The 21,239-nt window shown below is 36.4% G+C and overlaps 1 protein-coding gene and 1 non-coding gene across 13 annotated transcripts in view; both read left to right on the plus strand.

Annotated features, from left to right (window-relative positions):
• The window catches only part of UTRN (utrophin), a 497,949-nt gene that overhangs the window by 356,124 nt on the left and 120,586 nt on the right, over positions 1-21,239 (plus strand). For all 12 annotated transcript variants that reach the window (XM_072826596.1, XM_072826601.1, XM_072826576.1 and 9 more), the window contains one exon: positions 5,189-5,345. In XM_072826596.1, coding sequence (XP_072682697.1) covers positions 5,189-5,345 — 157 coding nt within the window. The remainder of the gene's footprint in view (positions 1-5,188; positions 5,346-21,239) is intronic.
• Positions 18,946-19,052, plus strand: LOC140608871 (U6 spliceosomal RNA). The gene has a single exon (XR_012010857.1). It is a non-coding gene; the product is annotated as a U6 spliceosomal RNA (small nuclear RNA).

The raw sequence follows: 21,239 nt of genomic DNA on the forward strand, positions 1-21,239 counted from the left end.
CATGTTGTTGGTGGCTGCCATATTGGAAGCATAGTTTTGGTGTTCTTTTCAACACAGACTGAATTCCCTTTTTCTCCTAGTCATCTTAACTCCCTTTCTCGGAGCAAGAATAACTCCTACTGTAACTGGTTATTCTTGCACTAATAAGGGTATTGTCTTTCATTATAACTAGATTTATAATCTATGGGTTTTACCACAAATTAAAAATAAATTTCATTTGTCATAAAAATGCCAAATTGGACATTTACTTATGTGTGTTCCTTACATGATAGAGGATAGTATGTATTTGTTCCCCTTAATTTGGGTCATTGTATTCTTTGGTAGACCTACTTTGCAAATGTATCTTCACTTGTCTATAAATATGTCTGGGCAGTTTTTTCTGGCCTCTTTAAATGCTGTCCATAATGAAAGCAGTGAAGTGGAAACAGTTTAGACTTCAGTTTGAATCCCAAATTCTGTCCTTGAGCAAGTTTTTTTCTTCTCCGAATTGTGGTTCCTGCAGAGAACTGTTGTTAAATTTCTTATATCAGAGTATATTTGGCTAACTTGTCTTTCTCCTAATCTGACCCCAGGACTTTTTATTTCTGAAATCATGTAGTGCCTGGTATCAGTGCGAGTGCTCCATAGATGTCTGTAGTGAATAAATGGAAAGCTAGATTTTATTTTTATAAATGCCCCTGCTTACTCATACTGTTTGTTCTCTGTTTTCATATCTATACATTGGGAGAAGGAATAAAGACTTCTTTGAAGAAACATTGAAAAGTAGAGGATTTTGTGATTGATTGATTTTAGATAGAGATCGTGAGCAGGGACAGGGCAGAAGGAGAGGGTGAGAGAGAATCTCCAGCAGGCTCCACTCTCAGCTTGACTCAGGGCTCAATCTCCTAGCCCTGAGATCAGTCATGACCTGAGCTGAAATCAAGAGTGGGACATTTAACCTGCTGAGCCATCCAGGTGCCCCAAGGCTTTTGTGATTTAAAAACATATTAATTTAGAGTTTCCTCCATATTATATTTGAATGGTAGAGTATCATTTGTGTGGATCCTTACCTTCTAAGAAGTTTTCACATTATATATATATTTTTAATTTTTTAAAAATTTTTTATTTACTTATGATAGAGAGAGAGAGAGAGAGAGAGAGAGAGATTGAGGCAGAGACACAGGCAGAGGGAGAAGCAGACTCCATGCACCGGGAGCCCGACGTGGGATTCGATCCCGGGTCTCCAGGATCGCGCCCTGAGCCAAAGGCAGGCGCTAAACCACTGTGCCACCCAGGGATCCCCCACATTATATATTTTTAAAAATAGTTGGTTACTTAAAAATGTTTAGAGACTTGTAAAATAAACGATTCAGTGTAATGAGAGCTAACTTGTGTAAACCCTGTTCTGTAGTAGACATCATCCTAAGTTGATACATTCAGTGAAGGTACCTCTAGTTTTGCACATGTCAAGCACCCAATGAATAAACTGAAACAAGTGAGAATTAGGCTAATAAGTCAGTTATGCAGAATGTGAGTGCCCGCAGATAGGAGTTAAAGAAATGTTTTAAGGTAGGGCAACCTGGGTGGCTCAGTGGTTGAGTGTCTGCACTCAACAAGTATTTTTCCATTGAGCACATTAGGTGGTATTCCAGCAATAGACATTCAACAATATCCTAAGTCCTTGTTTAAGAGTTCATAATGCTCTCAGAGGAACAATTTGATCTCTAGTTCATAAAATAATGACCATGGTCTATCAGCCAATATTCTTGGCTAAGAAAAATAAATAAATAAAAATGGAGTTCTGCATATCTCCAAAATACCACATACTAGCATTTAGTCACATACAAAAGGCCAGTTGTTGAGTCCAGGTCATGATCCCAGGATCCTCAACCTATGTCTCTGCCTCTGTGTCTGTGTGTCTCATGAATAAATAAATAAAATCTTTAAAAAATAAAGAAAAACGTTTATAAGATTCTGAAAATTTGATGACTGACTGGTCATCCGTAGTTGTGGGGAAGGGAAAGCTTTAAAATGTTTAGAGTAAAACTGAGAAAGTACAGTACACCAAAAACAACTTTAAGTTTTCTACGTGCAAAGCATTCAACCCGGTGCCCAAGAAAAGGCTTTCATCTTAAAAGATGAAAGAATTGAATTGAAACGAGAACACTGAAGGCTACTATGGAAGCATGCATGTATTTGGGCATATGGTAGTAATCCACTGAACACACATAATCTATTGGAGAATAACCAGAACAGATTTTCCAGGCAATGACTCTGGCACATCAGCTTGCTTTTTATGTTGGAAGAAGGAAGATGCAGAGAAGTACGGACACTAATATTATCTCATTTATTTCCAAGTCACTTCAGTACTCTCTATAAAAAGCATTGTCTTCATCTTTATGAACATAGAGTCCTTCAGGTGCTGAATGCAGTAGATTTCAGTGATCAATTTCATTATTTTATGCAGTCGAAAGAGTTAACTACATTGGGGAAAAAATTTGCTTGCTCTTCACTGGAAAAAATTTGCATGCTCTTCAAAATCCAGTGTGTAACTGGATTTCAAAGGAATGTAACGTCCGATTTAGTTATTGATTAGAGTCAAACTGCAGATACTGAAGAAGCAGGATCAAATAATCTAAAAAAGGAGGTCAGGGTATATGCCTAAATGTTTTGCACACAGACACTCAAGCGCATCTTGATCGACTAAAGGCCTCTGATGTCATTCTTTTTTGCATTTAAAAATATTAGAAAGAGGGCAGCCCGGGTGGCTCAGCGGTTTAGCGCCCCCTTCACCCCAGGACATGATTGTGGAGACCCGAGATCCAGTCCTGCATCAGGCTTTCTGCATGGAGCCTGTTTCTCCCTCTGCCTGTGTCGCTGCCTCTCTCTCTCTCTCTCTCTCTCTCTCTCTCTCTCTGTGTCTCTCATTAATAAATAAATAAAATATTTAAAAAAATACTAGAGAGAAATTGCAGCACCTTAGTGGAATATATTTATGGCAAAATAATTTGTAACCGGCAGAGTTTTCAGTTAATATAATTGAAATTATTTGGTTCTGCTCTGTGACAAGTAAAATTACTGTTTATCACAGATAGGTAATTATATATTTGGCCTAAAATTAATCAATATGAACACAGAAAAGCTGGCACTCAGGCAGAATCTGGGTCTCATTAAAGCAAAATTTTGTAAAGTGAGGTCAGTCATAGCACCTGTAGAGTGAATAGAAAAGATTATAAATGCTAGAGAATATAACAAACTTTTTAATTGTACAATTCTCAAAGAATTATAAAATACCTCAAACTTCTTTCTGTATTTACAAATTATTTTTTATTATTTCATATTGAGTTCTTTTGAATAAGACATAGCATTTTAGGGTTTGAATAGTTTGTTTTATATTAGCCAGCTGACAATGGAGCTATAAATAGATTGCAGGACAACTGGCCTTTTGTATGTGACTAAATGCTAGTATGTGGTATTTTAGAGATATGCAGAACTCCATTTTTATTTATTTATTTTTTTTAGCCAAGAATATTGGCTGATAGACCATGGTCATTATTTTATGAACTAGAGATCAAATCGTTCCTCTGAGAGCATTATGAACTCTTAAACAAGGACTTAGGATATTGTTGAATGTCTATTGCTGGAATACCACCTAATGTGCTCAATGGAAAAATACTTGTTTGAATTAACTATAGTGGAGCTATCAGCTCCGCTGATAGGGCTGAGGGACAGTAATGGGTGTCCCTTGTTGATTCGTCTATTACTCAGAGGAGGAGCAGTTTTGTGGAAGAGGGGATCCTAATGCCAATGTCAAGGTCACAGCTAACTGAGAGGATGTGAAGCCTGGACAACAGAGGTTTCTTGCACCTGAGGTTGCCCCAAATGAATCATCTTTTGCCATCATTGGCTTTAGTCTTTGGAAGCCAGTGTGTAACAAACCTAAGATCTGTTTCCATCATCCCTCCACCTCTCATTCTGAAAGATCAAGCACACTTAAGTCCACATTCACCATCTGCCCACTGGGGTGGTACAGGGTTGGGTAAACACTGACTCTTGCAGTGCATGGAGTTATTGATCTGATCTCTCCTTTCAATTCCAGCCCATGAAGTGTAGGCTTGAGGCTGGGTATGTGCCCTTTCTTTAGGGCCCCAGATTTGTGCTTTTATTTTCATTTCTATTCTCAAGAGCTTTTACTCTTATTGGAATCTTCATCAGATAAAATTGTATTTCTGAAGCATGGTTTCCTGATTATAAAGTTCATAATTTAAGAATCTGAAGATACTTTTCTGTTCTAAAAGCAGAAATTGTTACTGAAAAAGACCTCACCTTTAAACCAGAGTATGAAGTACTGTAATCAATGGTTTTTGCCCAGTTGTTTTGTATTCCCAGTAGACATTTGTCACTGGACACCAATCAGCTTGAAGCCAAATAGCGTTCTAGCTGAGCAATGGGTGATTGCTTCCCAACTTTGAGGTGAATGCTGGTGATATTCTGCTTTCAGTAATTTATTGAGTTCTAAGGGAAATTAAGATATTAGTAATTATTTACTGTGTTTTCTGTAGTTACCCCATCTAGTATGTATCTTTCTAAACATGTTATATGCATATAGTTGCTTCTTTTCCTCTCTCTACCCCTCTTTCTTCATGTATATGGATGAAAGGAGAAAAAATTATATTTGAGTATGTATATATACTTACATAAGCTACTGAAATTTGCTTTTATAATTTTATATTTTATCACAGACATTCTTGAAAGCCTCATATTTATGCCTTTGTGGAGTGTAGTTACCTATTGTAAATTTTGATAGATATTACCAGCATATCTGCATATTTCATCTTCAAATTAACTGTTTCTTACAGGATCTTTTCTTTTTCATTTATTTTATATATTTTTAAAAGATTTTATTTATTTATTCATGAGAGACACAGAGGGAGAGGCAGAGACATATGCTGAGGGAGAAGCAAGGTCCCTGCGGGGAGCCTGATGTAGGACTTGATCCCAGAACCCTGGGATCACATCCTGAGACAAAGGCAGATGCTCAACCACTAAGCCACCCAGGTGCCTTGATTTCTTTTTATTAAAAAAGAGTCCGGCTCTCTTGGATGTGAACATTAGTTGGTCATACAAGATTATGAGCCTAAGGGAAGATATATAATTTTTTTTAACACAGTTCAAGTTTCTAAATGTGGTCAGTGCTGTCTCTCAACAGGGCCCATTTGGAGGCCAGTGCTGAGAAGTGGAACAGGTTGCTGACATCCTTAGAAGAACTGATCAAATGGCTGAATATTAAAGATGAAGAGCTTCAAAATCAAATGCCCATTGGAGGGGATGTCCCAGCCTTACAGCTCCAGTATGATCACTGTAAAGTAAGTTGACTGCATATGGTGGGGACCTTTCCTATTTTTTTTTTATTTTGGCAAAGTAAATACTCAAAATTTAAGATTAATATCTGAGTTGAAGCAATCAGCACAGAATTTCACTCCCAACCCCCCATTTCTTTTATTTATAGATTTAATTTATTTATTTGAAAGGGGGTGGGGAGGGCAGAAGGAGAGGGAGAGAATGCTTAAGCAGACCTCTGCTGAGCATGGAGCCTGTTGCAGGATTTGGTCCCATGACCCCGAGATCATGTCCTGAGCTGAAACCAAGAGTTGAACCTGAGCTGAAGCCAACCCAGGTGTCCCTCTACCTGCTGTTTCTAATTGTCAGTATTTAGACACTTAATTTAAGTTGCATGCATTGCTTCCATTTGTTTGTAATTAATTAGTCTCTTCGTATTTAATTAATTTTTTCCCAAAGATTACAGATCTCTAAAGCCTTGTACTGCTTTTAATGTTTCATGACATTTATCTAACTTTCTAAATAGATTTTAAAATATTAATATATTCTATTGCAGAATTTTTTTTTACTGTAAGTCTTAAATTCAGAAGGCATAGTTAAAAAGAATTACAAACTATTGTGTTCATAATAAATGGAAGTAAAAAAAATAAGGACCTATAGAAGTAGAGTATAGAATAAAGTCTTAAAGCAAGTGAGGGTGAGTATTTAGATCATTTTATAGGTTTTATTTTTCTAGACTTAGACCTTTTTTTGAGTTACATTTTTATTCTGCTCAAATTTCTGTCTCTATGCAAATTTGTATTTTTACTCTGAGAAGTAGATATGCTGAAATGTTACCAAACTGACACATTAAGTCTTAGGTCTTTGTGTTATTTAGAGTCTGACTTATTAATTTTACATTCGTTTATTTAATATTCCTTCATGCCCATTTTCTTATGTACTACACATTGGCTTGTATTGTTATACAACTTTTTACTCTTCACATGCATGTTCTCTTTCTAAATCTGTACATTTTAATATGATGTTAGAATTCTGTTTCCTTTGGAAAAGTGATGAACACTAATGCATGCATCTTCTAAAGGAAGAAAGGAAGAGGTCATCTAGGTAATAAGTTTGCTTCAAAATGATAAGAGTTTGAAATTTATTTTACTTTGGATCCCTGTTGACTAGGTTATTCAAATTATCATTTGGGTAAATTTTCTCTTTCTACTTGAGAAGAAACTGATAGAGAAATAGTTCTAAGATAAGAAAAAAGAAAACCCTGTGGAATATAACATGCAAAATAACAACAGCAAACCATGATAGAAGATTTTAAATCACTGATTTAGGAAAATCACAGTTCTCCCTTTTTTTCAGCTTTTTCTTCTATTGATTATTCATAGACCTTTTTTGTGGATTCAGTGATGAAATAGAATAATACAAAGCTCTTCTAATAGAAGTGCTCTGTTAAGGAATAAAATCTGCTTGTGACCATCTTCAACTAGTTTTGGTTAAAACCTCAATTCTTGAGGCATGAAATGATTTTCCTCTTCTGGCCTTAGCAAGTAAAGTGCACATCAGTGTTTCCAGTAAGTGCTGGCTATGTTTTTCTAAGTCCTCCTACCAGCAAGGTCAGCCTATTTTAGACCGTGTTTCACTTAGAGTCTTAGAATGCAGTTGCTCTGCACCAACCATTTTGGCCTGGGCATTTAGATAATAAAGATAATGCTGATAATGATACTGATGATAATACTGGTTCATTCATTCAGCAAATATTTATTGAGTGTGTAATATGCACCAGGCACTATTCTAGGCATTGGTGAGTCAATGAACAAAATAAAGCTCTTGCCAGATTGCAAGTAGTAAGAGACAGACACTAGACAAGCAATAAATACATAATATGTCCCATGGTAATAAGTGCCATGAAAAAGGTAAAGCAAGGTCAAGGGGAGACAGAGGGATGGGAGAGTATAAACAGCAGAGGTGATGTTTTATGTGGAGAAGGTCAGAAAAGTGCCATAAATGGGGTGTTTTTTGAGAAGAGAACCAATGTAAATGTGATGCAGTAAATAATGCTACTCCCTTTGGAAGATACCATCAGAAAAGGGGACAGAAACACATGAGCTATAGAGATTTCCATGTTCTAGTCATATTTGAGGAATAGCATGGATACCAGTGTTGTTGAAACAATTCAGCCAAATAAGAGGTAGGAGGTGAGGTTGGGGTAGAGGCAGGGGCAAGGGGCTTAAATCACATAGATACTTGAAAGTCCTTTGTAAGGACTTGGCTTTTACTCCAAGTGAGATGGGAAACCATTGAAGGTTTTGATAATTATACTGCTGTAATATGACTTACATTATATAATAATTATAGGTGAAATTATGAAGAATAAATTATAGAGGAGTTCAGAAGTGTATTTCAGTAATCTAAATGGGGGATAATGATGACTTGAACAAAGGTATAAAGGTGGAGGTAGAAGTAACTGGTTTCTGAATATATTTGGGAAGAACCAACAGGATGTGCTAATGGATTGGATATGTGGAATATAAGAGAAAGAGAAGGGCTTATAGTGACAGGAATCTAAGGTTTTAGGACTAAGCAAATGGGGGCAGTACCTGGAAACAGAATGTGGAATCAGATAATGGTTTTATAAGGAGAAGGACAAATTCAATTTGTTTCTCTGCTAATGGGAATGATCTTGTAAAGTGGGAGAGTACCAGGTAGGGGATGGGATGGGATCCAGTGTAAAAGTGCAACAGTTGATCTTGGGTAGGAGGATAAAGAGTTCATCTGTTCTAACAGAAAGGTAGGTTTGTAGATTTGCATTTGACAATCATTAGATTCTCTTTTTGATTGCCTCTGCTTTCTCAATGAAATAAGGAGCAAGGTCATCAACTGAAGATGAGAAGAAGGAAGACGATTTGGAGATTTGGGGGAGAGAAGTGGCAGGAAATGTAGTCTAGAAATGGGTGAGTTAAACTAGGAATGTACAAGAAGACCACAGGACATTCTGGAGAGCCCACTTGAGGTCACTGCTCATAAATTTAAAGTGAGAAAGGCCAATGTGAATGTTTTTCTTCACCCATGTTGAGTTGCTTTACTGAAGATGAGGAGTGCATTGAAAAGTTGAATTGAACCAAGCATATATAATGGAGTAAGAGAGAGGCAAGGGAGTTACAGAAATAAAAGAGACCTATAATAATGAATGCATGTGACATTGAGACCGGGTAAAGGAAGATATGAGGATCTCAGAGATGAGGGACAGACAATAAAATGATGTTAGAAGTCAATGAATGGGATACAGCAGTGGAGCTAAGAAATCATTCATATTGGGGAACTGGGGAGGGGTACAAACTATAAAGAAAGCTGGTTGTGGCCAGAGAAGGGATACTAGAAATTGAGTTTGTGGAGGGATGCATTTATTGTTAATGACAACTTCTAATGTCTTTTTGTGAGGGTGAGTTGCACAGGTAGGGTGGAGAACACAGTTCTTTGGGAGGAGTGGATAAGGAGCTGAGAGGCTGGGTTAGCTACAGGGACAGTAAAATCACCATGACCAGGAGAGAGACCCTGATGGCAAAATGGGGATTATGAGGAGGAAGGGTGATGGTGGTATAGGCTGGGATTAGTATAGTTGGAAAAATGATATCTTCACATTCCTTTTATCTTTTGAGTCTTATAACTATGCACAATACCCTTGGTTGCGGCCGAGAGAGAGGAATAGTGTAAGTTGGATATAGTTGAGCACATTTCTAAATGTCTTAGTGCCTTCTAGTAGACTTTTGGGTTACTGTTACATCTTTATCACAGTTGCCATCACTTAGCACATTGTGCATAATCCTGACTACTGTTGAAGGATGTTCTTCATCCTGAAGGATGTTCAGTAAGTAGGACTTATCAATAGTTTTCATTTAATAGTCTGTACTTTGAGTTTTATATTAGAAAGTTTATATGAATAGCAGGGATTAAGTCTCTGAGTATGGGGCCAGGTGGTTTCTCACCTCATTGTTACACCCTCATTGTTAGAATAATCCTTTGTGGAGTTTCGTGTTGATTATAGGTTCTAGAATATGATACTTTATTGTGATCTATTATGGTCTGCCTTCTAATTTATCAGTGATAAAAACTAAACTAAAACTATAGGCTGCCTTAATATCATATATTATTAATGTTTTGACCCGTTTCATATTTAACTCTGAAAACTAAGCAGGCTCTTACGCCAGAAATAAATCATGAAAGAGATTTCCAAGTAGAGTTTGTGGAGGTGTGTAATCGTTTGTGGGAGCCACCATAACAAAGCACCATTGATTGAGTGACATAAAAGAAATAAATCTTCTCACAGTTCTGGAGGTTCAAAGTCCGAGATCAAGGTGTCTGCAGGGTTGATTTTTTTCTGAGGCTTCTCTCCTTGTCTTGTGGGTGGCTATCGTTTCCCTGTGTCTTCAGATGGCCTTTCCTCTGTACCTGTTTTTAAAGCCGCTCAAAATACCCTCTTTTAATAAGGACATCAGTCTTAATGACCCATCCTAGTGACCTCATTTTTACTTAACTACTTCTTTAAAGACCCCATTTCCGAATATAGTCACATTTTGTCAAAAGCAAACTTCTTTGCCAACTGTCAAGTATCATGTTTCTAATCACTATAAATTATTACCATGAGGGCAAATCACTATGCCTCAGTACTAGTAGAGTAATATTTAAAGATGTGACGCTATCTGCAGTTATTTACCTTTCTTACTAAACTTTGCCAATCATAATCATTGAGTAGTCTAACTGTAGTTGAATCTCCGACTTGCCAATGTTCTAACTTAACTATAATTCTGTATTTTGTCTCTAATCTTTCCTTAAATTTAAAATCCTTTTGGATGTACATGTGGTTACAGTGTTTCAGGGCAGCTTTTTCTTTCCTGTGTCCCTAGAGATGTCTTATCCCCCTGCCTTCAGATTCTTTTTATCAGGAAAAAAATACTTATTTAGAATTAGAATTAGGAATGATTAAAATTGAAAGAAGCCCATGAAATAGTTTAGTCCAATCCCCTTATTAATAGTGGAAGAAAATGAGAGCCATGGTGTGTTTTGATGGAATCTGAGTTTTCATCCCTCTCTTCCTTTCTCACTTCCAACAAATCCTTATCATTTACCCTCATGTCGGACAGTTTCTGGGACACCAGAGAGACACAGATACACAGAAAAAATGCAGTCCCTGTCTGCATGGAGCTTGTAGTAAGGAGAGAGCCTGTGCCTGCCCTTCCTCAAACTTACAATGCCTGTTTCTTCCCTGTGTTATGAGAAATCATTTCCAGCAAGCAGTGGGGCTGAGCTGTGAACTAACTGCACATTGCTGTCCCAAATCTCTGGTTATCTGCTTAACTATCCATTTCTCTAACCCCCAACTTCAGTCCCTTGGTGATAATTCAAGCGTGCTGTCAGTTCTTGTACACTTTTATATCTCATCTTTTCTGTTTAAGGGATTCTATAACTGTCTTCAATTATAACTTATGATGTAGCTTTAAACAGAATAAAATAATTTAAAAAAATTTTTTCATAGGTATGTTTAGCATTAAATTTAGGTGCTTTTTAGTTTTGTCCATATTATAAACTGTATTTTTTCTAGCTTCTTGCTATATTTGGTCTTTAATTGTCATAATAAAGTTTTTTTAAAAAATCTCTGATTCTAAAGAACTCTTGCTTTATAACTTAAAGTATATAGTTAGAATCAAGCCTTAAATGGCTTGATACTAATATTAGGCAAGTTATCTTGAAATTTCCCTATAGAAAGAATGAGATTTTATATTTGATTTCTGACTTTCTCTTCTTGCTGATAGTTGTCTGAATTACTTTATTTTGAATAACACAGTACAATGTCACATAATGTGACATAATCTAATAATACTAAATTAGAATGTCTAGAGATTCCCGGATGGAATTTTTTTTTAAATGAAACAAAGAAATCTAACACTGATTTGTTTACCATTCTAGGAGATACAATCTCATAAATGCAAGTGTTGAATGTCATTGTATTCAAGTCTTTTAAAGATCAATTTAAAAAGCAATACCACATGTCTTTCTGTTGTGGACAAAACGAATACACATTCACAAGATGCATTAAAAACCACCTGTGCTGATGTCACACAAATTAGCACTTAAATTCTACATTAAAATTTCCAGTGACATCATATACAAAGTAAAAAACCAAAGCTATAGCTTAGGTGGATTGGGGATTACTGTATGCTAGAAGACCACCGTGTAATTTAAAAGCTACTTCCAGAGATGTCAAACTCTGATGTCAAAGAGTTACGTTAAGAATTTGAATAAGATAATTCTAAGTAGAAATCTGACGAACCGGGTATCTCTGGGTGGCTCAGCAGTTTAGCGCCTGCCTTCGGCCCAGGGCATGATCCTGGAGTCCTGGTAACGAGTCCCACATCAGGCTGCCAGCATGGACCTGCTTCTCCTCTGCCTGTTTCTCTGCCTCTGTTTGTGTGTGTCTCTCTCATGAATAAATAAATAAAATATAAAAAAAAAAGAAATCTGACTAACCTCTATCCTCAGCACTTTATAAAGTTGAGTGAAAATTTTTTTGGCTCTTCCCCTCTGGAGAATGGCATATTAGCCACTATTCTGAGGCACCTTATGCTGGGACTTCCTATACAAAGTTAGGGAACTAGCACCTGGGCTTAGGTAGACATGGTTTTAGTGCTCCTCTCCTGCATCACTAGGTCTGTGATCTAGCCTCTGTAGCCGATAGTCCCATCTCTTCAGTCCTGTTTCTGACCATCAGTATGTATAAACCACTTAGCATAGTAAATTCAGTAAGTGCTCAATAAGCAATGGCTGTTAGAGTTCTTCTTTGAACTAGGACTTATATTTTCTAGTGTATTTTTCATTTAGTTGTTCAAAATGTCCAAATTTTAAATTTTTTCTCAGATTCATGATGTTTGGGCAACCATAAGTTTTGATGTCATAACTTACACTTATTATTTTAGCCTACTGGTGGCTTCAGAGATAATTTAGACTACTCAGGAAATGGGATGAAGTCATTGAAATGACATTTTTGAGAATTTATATAGGATAAGATATGAGTCTAGGGACTGCAAGATAATTTATATCTTGTTCTTAATAAAGAAAACAGCTTATCATGGAAAGGCCAAGCTCATGAGATGTGTCTGTATGCACTACTCTTAGTAACTTATCAAAGGTTTATAGGCAAATGATAAATGTTTAACTATGAATCTAACTACCTTTAAAAGCAATATTTGAGGGGCAGCCCAGGTGGCTCAGCGGTTTAGCATTGCCTTTAGCCCAGGACCTGATCCTGGAGACCCGGGATCGAGTCCCATGTTAGGCTCCCTGCATGGAGCCTGCTTCTCCCTCTGCTTGTGTCTCTGTTCTCTCTCTCTCTCTCTTTCTCTCTCTCTCTCTGTCTGTCTCTCATGAATAAATAAATAAAATCTTTAAAAAAGCAATATTTGAATGTTACCATAATCTCTAAGTAAAAAAAAATATATATATATGATCTTACATTTGCATTTGCATGACCTTATCCTGAGTCCAGTCTGCTTTCACGGTCACAAATGACTATGGTTAGAGACCCTGGTATCTCAGATTTATGTGTGCAGTCACCTTGGATACTTGGAGGTTGGCTTATGGGAACTTACATACTCTCAAAGTCTTCTGGTTCCTATCTATATTTCTATATTCTAGATCTTTATATGTGCATCAGTGATTTAGTGATGCTTTTATATAACCATTCTTCAAAAATGGCAGTGCTAATCACTTTCCCACCCACCTACACTATTCACCGAATGCCTTATGTGTTGAAAACAATGTTAAATATACAAAGGGCAATAAGGCACAGCCTTTGCACTTCAGTGGCACATTTTAATAATTTCTATTCATAAAAGCTCTGTGCTTGTGGCTGTATCCAGATGGAATATTACATATTTAAATGTTTAGGGGACAGCTCTGAGACTTTTAGTTAGAATGGTACTGTAAAGTCATGCTTCAGACCACCTTGTCTGCTTAAAACCTAGCAATTATAGATAAAATGTAACAAAAAAAAAAAAAAAAAAAACAGGAAACCAAGCATGGCAAAGATGGGCTCCAGAACATAGCAGACATTCCATAGACCAGAAACAGAGCAGAAAAGCAAAATAGTAGGGTTGATGCTGCTGGGGAAAAGTACGAGTCTTGGATGCTGAGCAAGCAGGAAGCCATAGTGCGGGCTCTGTTTAAAATTTCTCTCTTACACATTGAAATGAGTGTCTCCCAGATTGGCATTCTTTTCTCCTGTAAAATAAAAAAGGAATGTCCCAGGACCCAGTATTATATAGCATCAGTGTATTTTGGATACTTAATTAATACTCTGCTTATACTTTGGATATGTTGGATATTTTAACCAGTGAGTCAGAACATTGATAAATTTTCAGCAACAACAATAAGAAATACTTTGTTCGGTGCCTTAACAACATATGTGCATAGGCAGACCCATTAAATAATAATAAAAATTAGTAATATGTCTAAGGGTTCTGACAGTAAAGCATTTGGCACTGAGTCTGGTGCACAGTAAACAGTGCTGCATATTTCTTCACATAACTGCTGTGAGTCTGTCTTGACAGTTTAGATCATTTTTATTTTGTTTAAAATTGTCTAGGCTATATGAGTTATCTAAATAAAACCAAATTAATACCTACTATTTACCATGTAATACTGCCCAGCAGAAGTAACCCTATCCCCCCACCTCACTATCTAGGATTAACTTGTAAAATTAGTCACTTTCCAATCTTACCAGTATCAGTTTGTAAACAACACAATCGTATTATTTTTTTTTCTTATATGGGTACGTATTTAATATCCTCAAATATCAAAATATTGCTACTTTAAAACATGTTTTTTAAAAAAAGTGTTTTTAATTTTTTTAGAACAAATGGATAGAGTTGAATTTTCCCATCAAATGACCCATATTTTTTGTACATTTTTAAAGTTTTATAGAAAATGAGGTCACTCATATGCAGCTTCACTTTCAAGAACGTGAGATTATCATTTAATCAAGAATTACTTAGAAAGTACTTACAGTGCATGTAGCATTGATTTGTGGGTTTATTTCAGTCACATACTTTAACATTGGATAAAATTGCAAATGCAGTGTTTACTACTCACTCTACACTTCATTTTCTACACAATGCAAATTCTAAGTTATAAAGGGAGCAGTAACCACCTTTCTCCAAAAGAATGCGTGATTGATTTTAGACAAGGAAACCAGGGGCACCTGGATGGCTCAGTGGTTGAGCGTCTGCCTTTGGCTCAGGACGTGATCTCAGGGTCCTGGGATCGAGTTCCACATTGGGCTTCCTGTAGGGAGCCTGCTTCTCCCTCTGCCCATGTCTCTGCCTCTCTCTGGGTCTCTCATGAATGAATAAATAAAATATTCAAAAATAAATAAATAAATAAATAAATAAATAAATAAATAAATAAGGAAACCAAAAATAATTGAAAGTGTATAATTCTGGTATAATGTTTTATAGGTTGAGGTCCATTCCCTTAGGCCTTTCTATCCGTTACTTAACTCAATTTAATTTCTCTATTCAAGTCTCATTATATGGGCAGCCCCGGTGGTGCAGCAGTTTAGCGCTGCCTGCAGCCCAGGGTGTGATCCTGGAGACCGGAATCCAGTCCCACATCGGGCTCCCTGCATGGAGCCTGCTTCTCCCTCTGCCTGTGTGTCTCTGCCCCCCCCCTCTCTCTGTCTCTCATGAATAAATAAATAAAGTCTTTAAAAAACAATCTCATTATATAAGAGTCAGAACATTTGGGTCTTTAACTGACTTGCTGAAATACATTTGCAAAGTTGTTTTCTTAACACAACAAATTCAAACATTGTCTTTAAATCAGCAACACCCCACCATGAAATTGAGGCTGTGTATGTGTAAGATCATTGTCCCTCTTAAAGTAATCTGAGATTCTACCTGCAAATCTGTAACTTCAAGGTCTTGCTGAGTGATGAAGTTACCCAATGTGGGAGATTGACCTTTTTCTAAAATTGATTAAATTAATTTCCAAGTTCCCCCTCCAGCCTTTGGCACCTCTGTTGACTTTCTTCCTATTAAATGCATAGCCCACCAAGGACTGTTACTTGTATTCATCCCTGAAGCAGCAGTTCTGGAAATGAGGCTACACCGAACTGCCGTAATCCATTTAGCTGTCTGCAGTTGATTTATCTCCTATGCCTGCTGGCTGTCATTGAGACTTTACCCCAAAGGGCAATGGAATATCCAAGTTTAGAGGGACAGGTAAGATAGCCTAATAGCTGGCATTGTCTAGTGGTGAAATTGAGAGTGGACAGCAAATGTAGCAGGAAGTAGAGGTATGGGAAACTAAGCAGTTACAGTCCACCCCCTGTTAATATAATAGCCCACTTCCAATGAACTGCCTCTAGATATGTTTAGCCCAGTTTCATTTATCTGACAATTTATGTATCCATTCAACAAACTTCTATGTTCCTGCTATTTTCCCATACTTTGTTAGGCACTGGGCATGTATCACTTCAGAAGACTCATTTTGCTGTCACAGATTTCACCATCTGGCAGCAGGGACAGGCCTGAAAAAAGTTAACCGCATTCGGTACCAAAAGCACAGTAATGTGAACAGGAGCACACAGCCAGGGAGGCACAGATGAATCATGATTATCTGTGCTTGGGAAGATTGGGTAAGGCTTCACAGGAGAGAGTAGCCTTTGAGCTAAAAAGAGATCTCAGAATAAGAATTCACTAAAGAATGTTATCCAAACTCCTGGAGGGAAAATACTCCAAAGCAGTCATGGTATGACTTGGTGTATTCAATAGAACAAGAGGTGTTGCTTGCCTCCCTTTTCAGTTATACTTGAAAGAGAAAAAAAATACAAGTTCACCCTATATGGTGCCTGGTAAGAGTAGATATTGCCTATGTTTGCCTAGTGAGGAATACATTTGTGTGTGCGTATATTTTGAGAAGCTTAAGGAAGAATACTCTTTTATTACTGTGAGAAGCTGGAGGATTCCTGCCGTAGTTTTCACATTCATACTTGGTGTTCTGACTCAGGCATCACTTTTTATGTCAATGGGGTGGAACCAAAATGAATTTATATATTAAATGTTCATTTAGGAACGTTAACCAAAACTTTTAAAGCTCTATGAAGGAGGGGTTTTTTTTATTTTGTCGGCATACTAATGAAAAGTAAGCCTGTTTTCTCTCCCTTTTCTCATGTAGTTTTATTAGTGCTATCAAATTTAATGACTCTTCTGCCCTTTTTTGCTGTCATACTATAATGACTTCAGATCCATATATGCTGATTTAGCTTTGAAAGCAAGTTGGGAAAAAAAAGTAAATTACATTCTAACAGATTCTCCTTACGTTTGTATCATTTATTTTTTTCTGCTTATATTCTCCGATAAGTAGTTAAATGTTTTTTTGAAACCAGAAGCTAGGGAAGCCTGCTGTACCAGCAGTACATGTATTTGTTATAGTTGAGATGCTTTGCCTCTGGGGCCAGCTTCATGGGTGTGTGTCCCATGCAATTACAGTCACATGAGGTCCACTCTTAGAAGGGCCCTGCACTTGGTTTAATGCTCTACTGCTGCCATCTTGAAATTCTTAGTAATATTTGAAGAAAGAGCTCCATGAATGACATAGTCAGACCTGCTGGCATTAAGAAAAACATTTAAGTTTTGACATACATAAAACGACACTTTTACCGTAATGAAAGCTCTTAAAACTTATTTCAAGCATTCTCTTTCTCAAGTAAGCCATCCTGAGCCTTTGCTCTCACATATATGCTCCTCATTATACCTTATACTGTCTCCATATGTTAGTGTCAGTGGAGTATAACCAGGGGTCTATTCTCAAACTTTCCTCTCCTGTCAGCTTACTAACCGTTGCTCTGTTTGACCTCTTTCCTTGACTCTTAGGATACCACTCTGTGCTGATTTTCTTCTCACCTCACTGGTAGTTCCTTCTCACCCTTCTTTGCTGGCCCTTTCTTGTTTCCTCAGCCTCCTAAAATTGGGATGCACCAGGGATCAGGAGATTCCAACTACTCCATACCCATTCCTTCCTGAACTCATCAGGTCCCTTGGTTTTATATGCCATCTATATGCCAATCACTGCCAAATTTACATCTTTTTACAGATCATCTCTATTGGGTATCTAAGAGACATCTTAAACTTAGTATGTCTAAACTGAATTTTTTGAACTTGCTACTCAAAATCATTCTACCTACTTTCCTCCCATTTCAGAGGAAAAAAATCTATTCTGGTTGCTTATATAGAAAATAATAATCACCTTCAATCCCATCTTTCTCTCATATTCCATTTGTTAGAAAATCTTGTTGGTTCCATGTTCAAAATATATAATCAGAATCTGGTTACCTTTTACCAACTCTTAGGAGCTACAGTGATCAATCTCTTATTCTTACTACAGTGGCTAGAGTGTTCTTATTCCAATGAATCAAAATCCTACAGTGGTTTTCTATTTAATTCAGAATAAAAGCCACCATTCTCAGAATGGTCCGCAAGACCCAACATGATGTGCCCTATTTCCCACTCACACCTTGCTCACCTCATTCTTTCTATTCTCTCTTTAAAGTCTGGTTTTAACCACACTGGCCCCTAGCTGTAACTTTATTACATCACCGTGTTGTCTTTTTTACCTAGAATGCTCTTTCCCTGGCATCCAAATGGTTAACTCCACTATTTTCAAATGTTTGTTCTGTAGCACCTCCTCAGTGAAGCCTCCCAGACTTCTTTGCACCAATCACAACCCCCTTCCCAGTGCCCCTAATCTCTGTTACCCTGTTCTGCTTTTTTCTTTTTTCATAACATTTATCATCCTCTAACACAATTACTTACTTATTTTCTGTGTCTCTTTGTCTACATCTGACATGTTAGATAATCTGTATTTGTTGAATGTTAAATGAATGGAATATATCCAAAGATAACATGTCCTTTGGTATGAGTGTTCCTTTTTTTCTCTTTATCTCTCTGTAATCCTTTTTTACTTATTCGTGTTCAAAAGAATATTCCCTTTTTAAAAATATTTCTATTTTAAATAGCCGAATCTTTAATAAAGATTAGCTGACAGAAATGTAAGTAACAGTATTTCCTCAAGAGCTAGAGATAATTTCAATTATATGCATACTTGTAAGAAAATTAATCAACACCATTATACTTTATGGTTTAATATTATAGCCAGGTAAGAGGCTACCTTCTTTCTGTTTTACTACCTAAATTATTCAGATCAGAAATTGGAAAGATTTTTATATAAGGGAGAAAGAATTGACATATCTCTAATTGTTTAGATAGCCTTTAAAATATAGCATGTTATTTTATCCTTATGTACTGAATGTTGCTGGGTTCTCTCTCATGTGGAAATTTGACTTCCTGAAAGTGGGATGGATTAAGATTCCTCATAGACATAGGCAGTACCGATAACATAGGGAATGCCCCATTCAGTAACTCTGTTGTCATGTATTACATGTTTAAAAGAAGTCTAGCTTCAGAGAGGTTATGAAGTAAAACATAATGGGAAAGTTTTATGGTTGTCATAGATACAAAACTATGCTTCTAAAATACCTTTGTAATTATTAATAATGCCATTCTTTAAAAGTAGTAATTTGTGCTGGCTTGGGCAGTACCTATACTAAAATGGGAATGATACACAGAAGATTGGCAAAGCCTTCATGCAAGGAAGACATGTAAATTCATGAAACATTCCATATTTTTTCAAAAAATTAGAAGTAGAACCACTGTATGATCCAGCAATTCTACTTCTGGAAAATTATCTGAAGACATTGAAAACATCAGTTTAGGGGATCCCTGGGTGTCAGGGGTTTAGCGCCTGCCTTCCGCCCAGGGTGTGATCCTGGAGTCCCGGGATCGAGTCCCATGTTGGGCTCCCTGTGAAGAGCCTGCTTCTCCCTCTGCCTGTGTATCTGTCTCTCTCTCTCTCTCTCTCTCATGAATAAATAAATAAAATCTTTAAAAAAAAAAAAAGAAAACATCAGTTTGAAGACATATATGCATGCCTGTATTTATTTACAATAGCCAAGATATGGAAGCAACCTAAGTGTCCATTAATAGATGAAGAAGATGTGGTATATATTCGTTGGAATATCACTCACCCATAAAAAAACAAATTAAATATTGCTATTTGTGACAACATGAATGGACCAAGAGGGTATTATATGCTAAGTGAAATGAGACAGAGAAAGACAAATACTGTATGATCTCACTTACCTGTGAAGTCTAAAAGTCAAAATAAATGAATAAAAAAAAAAAAACAGAAATAGACTCATAGATACAGTAAATAATCTGTTACCAGAGTGTGAAGGCGGTGGTGGATGAGTGAAATAGGTAAAGGGGATTAAGAGGCACAAGCTCAGTGTTATGAAATTAAGTCATGAGTATATAATGTACAACATAAGGATTATAGTCAATAATATGGTAATAGCTTTATATGATGATACATGGTAAGTAGACTTATTGTGGGGATCATTTCGTAATGTATAAAAATATCAAATCACTATGATATACCTGTACTAATAGAATATTTTATGTCAATTATATTTCAATAAAAAACCAAAAATAAAAGTAATTATTTGTTCAATGATAAATGAGCTAGGTTCCATTTTGTATTCCTTTCTTAAAAGTATAATTTTAAATTATGAACATAATATCATTATAGATTTTATAAAAGCAAGAACAAAATGTGGCCTTAAGTTTACCACTGTAACATGACCATTTTCATTTTGCATGAATATTTCCTTTTTGCATATTTATCTTTCACAGAGTTCTAAGAGGGTATTTAGTTTTATCTTGTCTTTTTTTTTTTAACTTAGATATATGTCCTATCTATTCCTTCATGTAGCTTTGTAGTCATTATCACAGTAATTTTTCAAGGTTACATAATGGTCCCTAGTGTAGCTGTACTGTAGTGATCCTAAATATTTTCCAGGTGTTAGATATTTAAATTGCTTTCAAAATTTTTTGGTCATAAATAACTTTATAATGAAAACTTTTGTTTTTGTAGCTTTTTCTGGCACATTTTCCTAGGACGTACTCTCAAAGGTGAAATTCTTGTTTCACACAATATGAACATAATAATGACTCTTGATATATTGCCAACCTACTTTCCCAAGTGATTGAACCAATTTTCCGCCTCTAGCAATGTATGAAAGTGAAGTTTCACTGCACCCTTGCTTGCGATTTCTTAGTTTTTCCCCCCTTTCCTTGAATCTTGTATTGTTAACATTAAAATGCTGGTGCTCCATGCCAAGATGGGAATTTAGAAAGCAGTTTTAAGATGTCAGATGTCCAACTCTGATTTTCTCTCAAAGAGAAGGGAGATAATTGGTTGGATGTGTTTGATTTTGTTGTACCTGGAAAGATTGGGGTAAAGATACACATTGTTGGGATGATCAGTTGAAGAAATTTGGTATTTATATCAAATGAGTGTATGTGATATAACCTGGATAATCATTTTTGCCATCACAGAGCTTTACCTTGCTGTTTTAGTCTGGAACAAATTGGTTTACAAAAAGACATTACATTTATATGTTTGTTTTCTAAAAATCTAAAGTGACAGAAGAAGCTTGCAACCCAGTTTTATACTTTCCGAATATTTTTGCTTAATTTTGGAGGATCATATGATTCCAGTTTTCTTAAAATTAAATAATTTATCCCTTAAAAGAGTTAAATGTAGTTGTTCCTGCTAATGGAGGGATGGAGACTGGTATTGGTCATCGAAAGCTATAGATAAAACAGCTAGAACTTTCTTCCACAAGTAATGGTGAATAGAGGCTGAGGGAAGAATTCTGTCCTGGAAAAGAGGGGAGAATGTTGGTAAGACTTCAGGTTAGCATCATTTTAATAGTAACTAGATACTCTAGAACACTAAACCGTTTTGAGATA

The sequence above is a fragment of the Canis lupus genome, chromosome 1, assembly GCF_048164855.1.
Source record: "Canis lupus baileyi chromosome 1, mCanLup2.hap1, whole genome shotgun sequence".
In the NCBI taxonomy this organism is placed as follows: domain Eukaryota; kingdom Metazoa; phylum Chordata; class Mammalia; order Carnivora; family Canidae; genus Canis; species Canis lupus.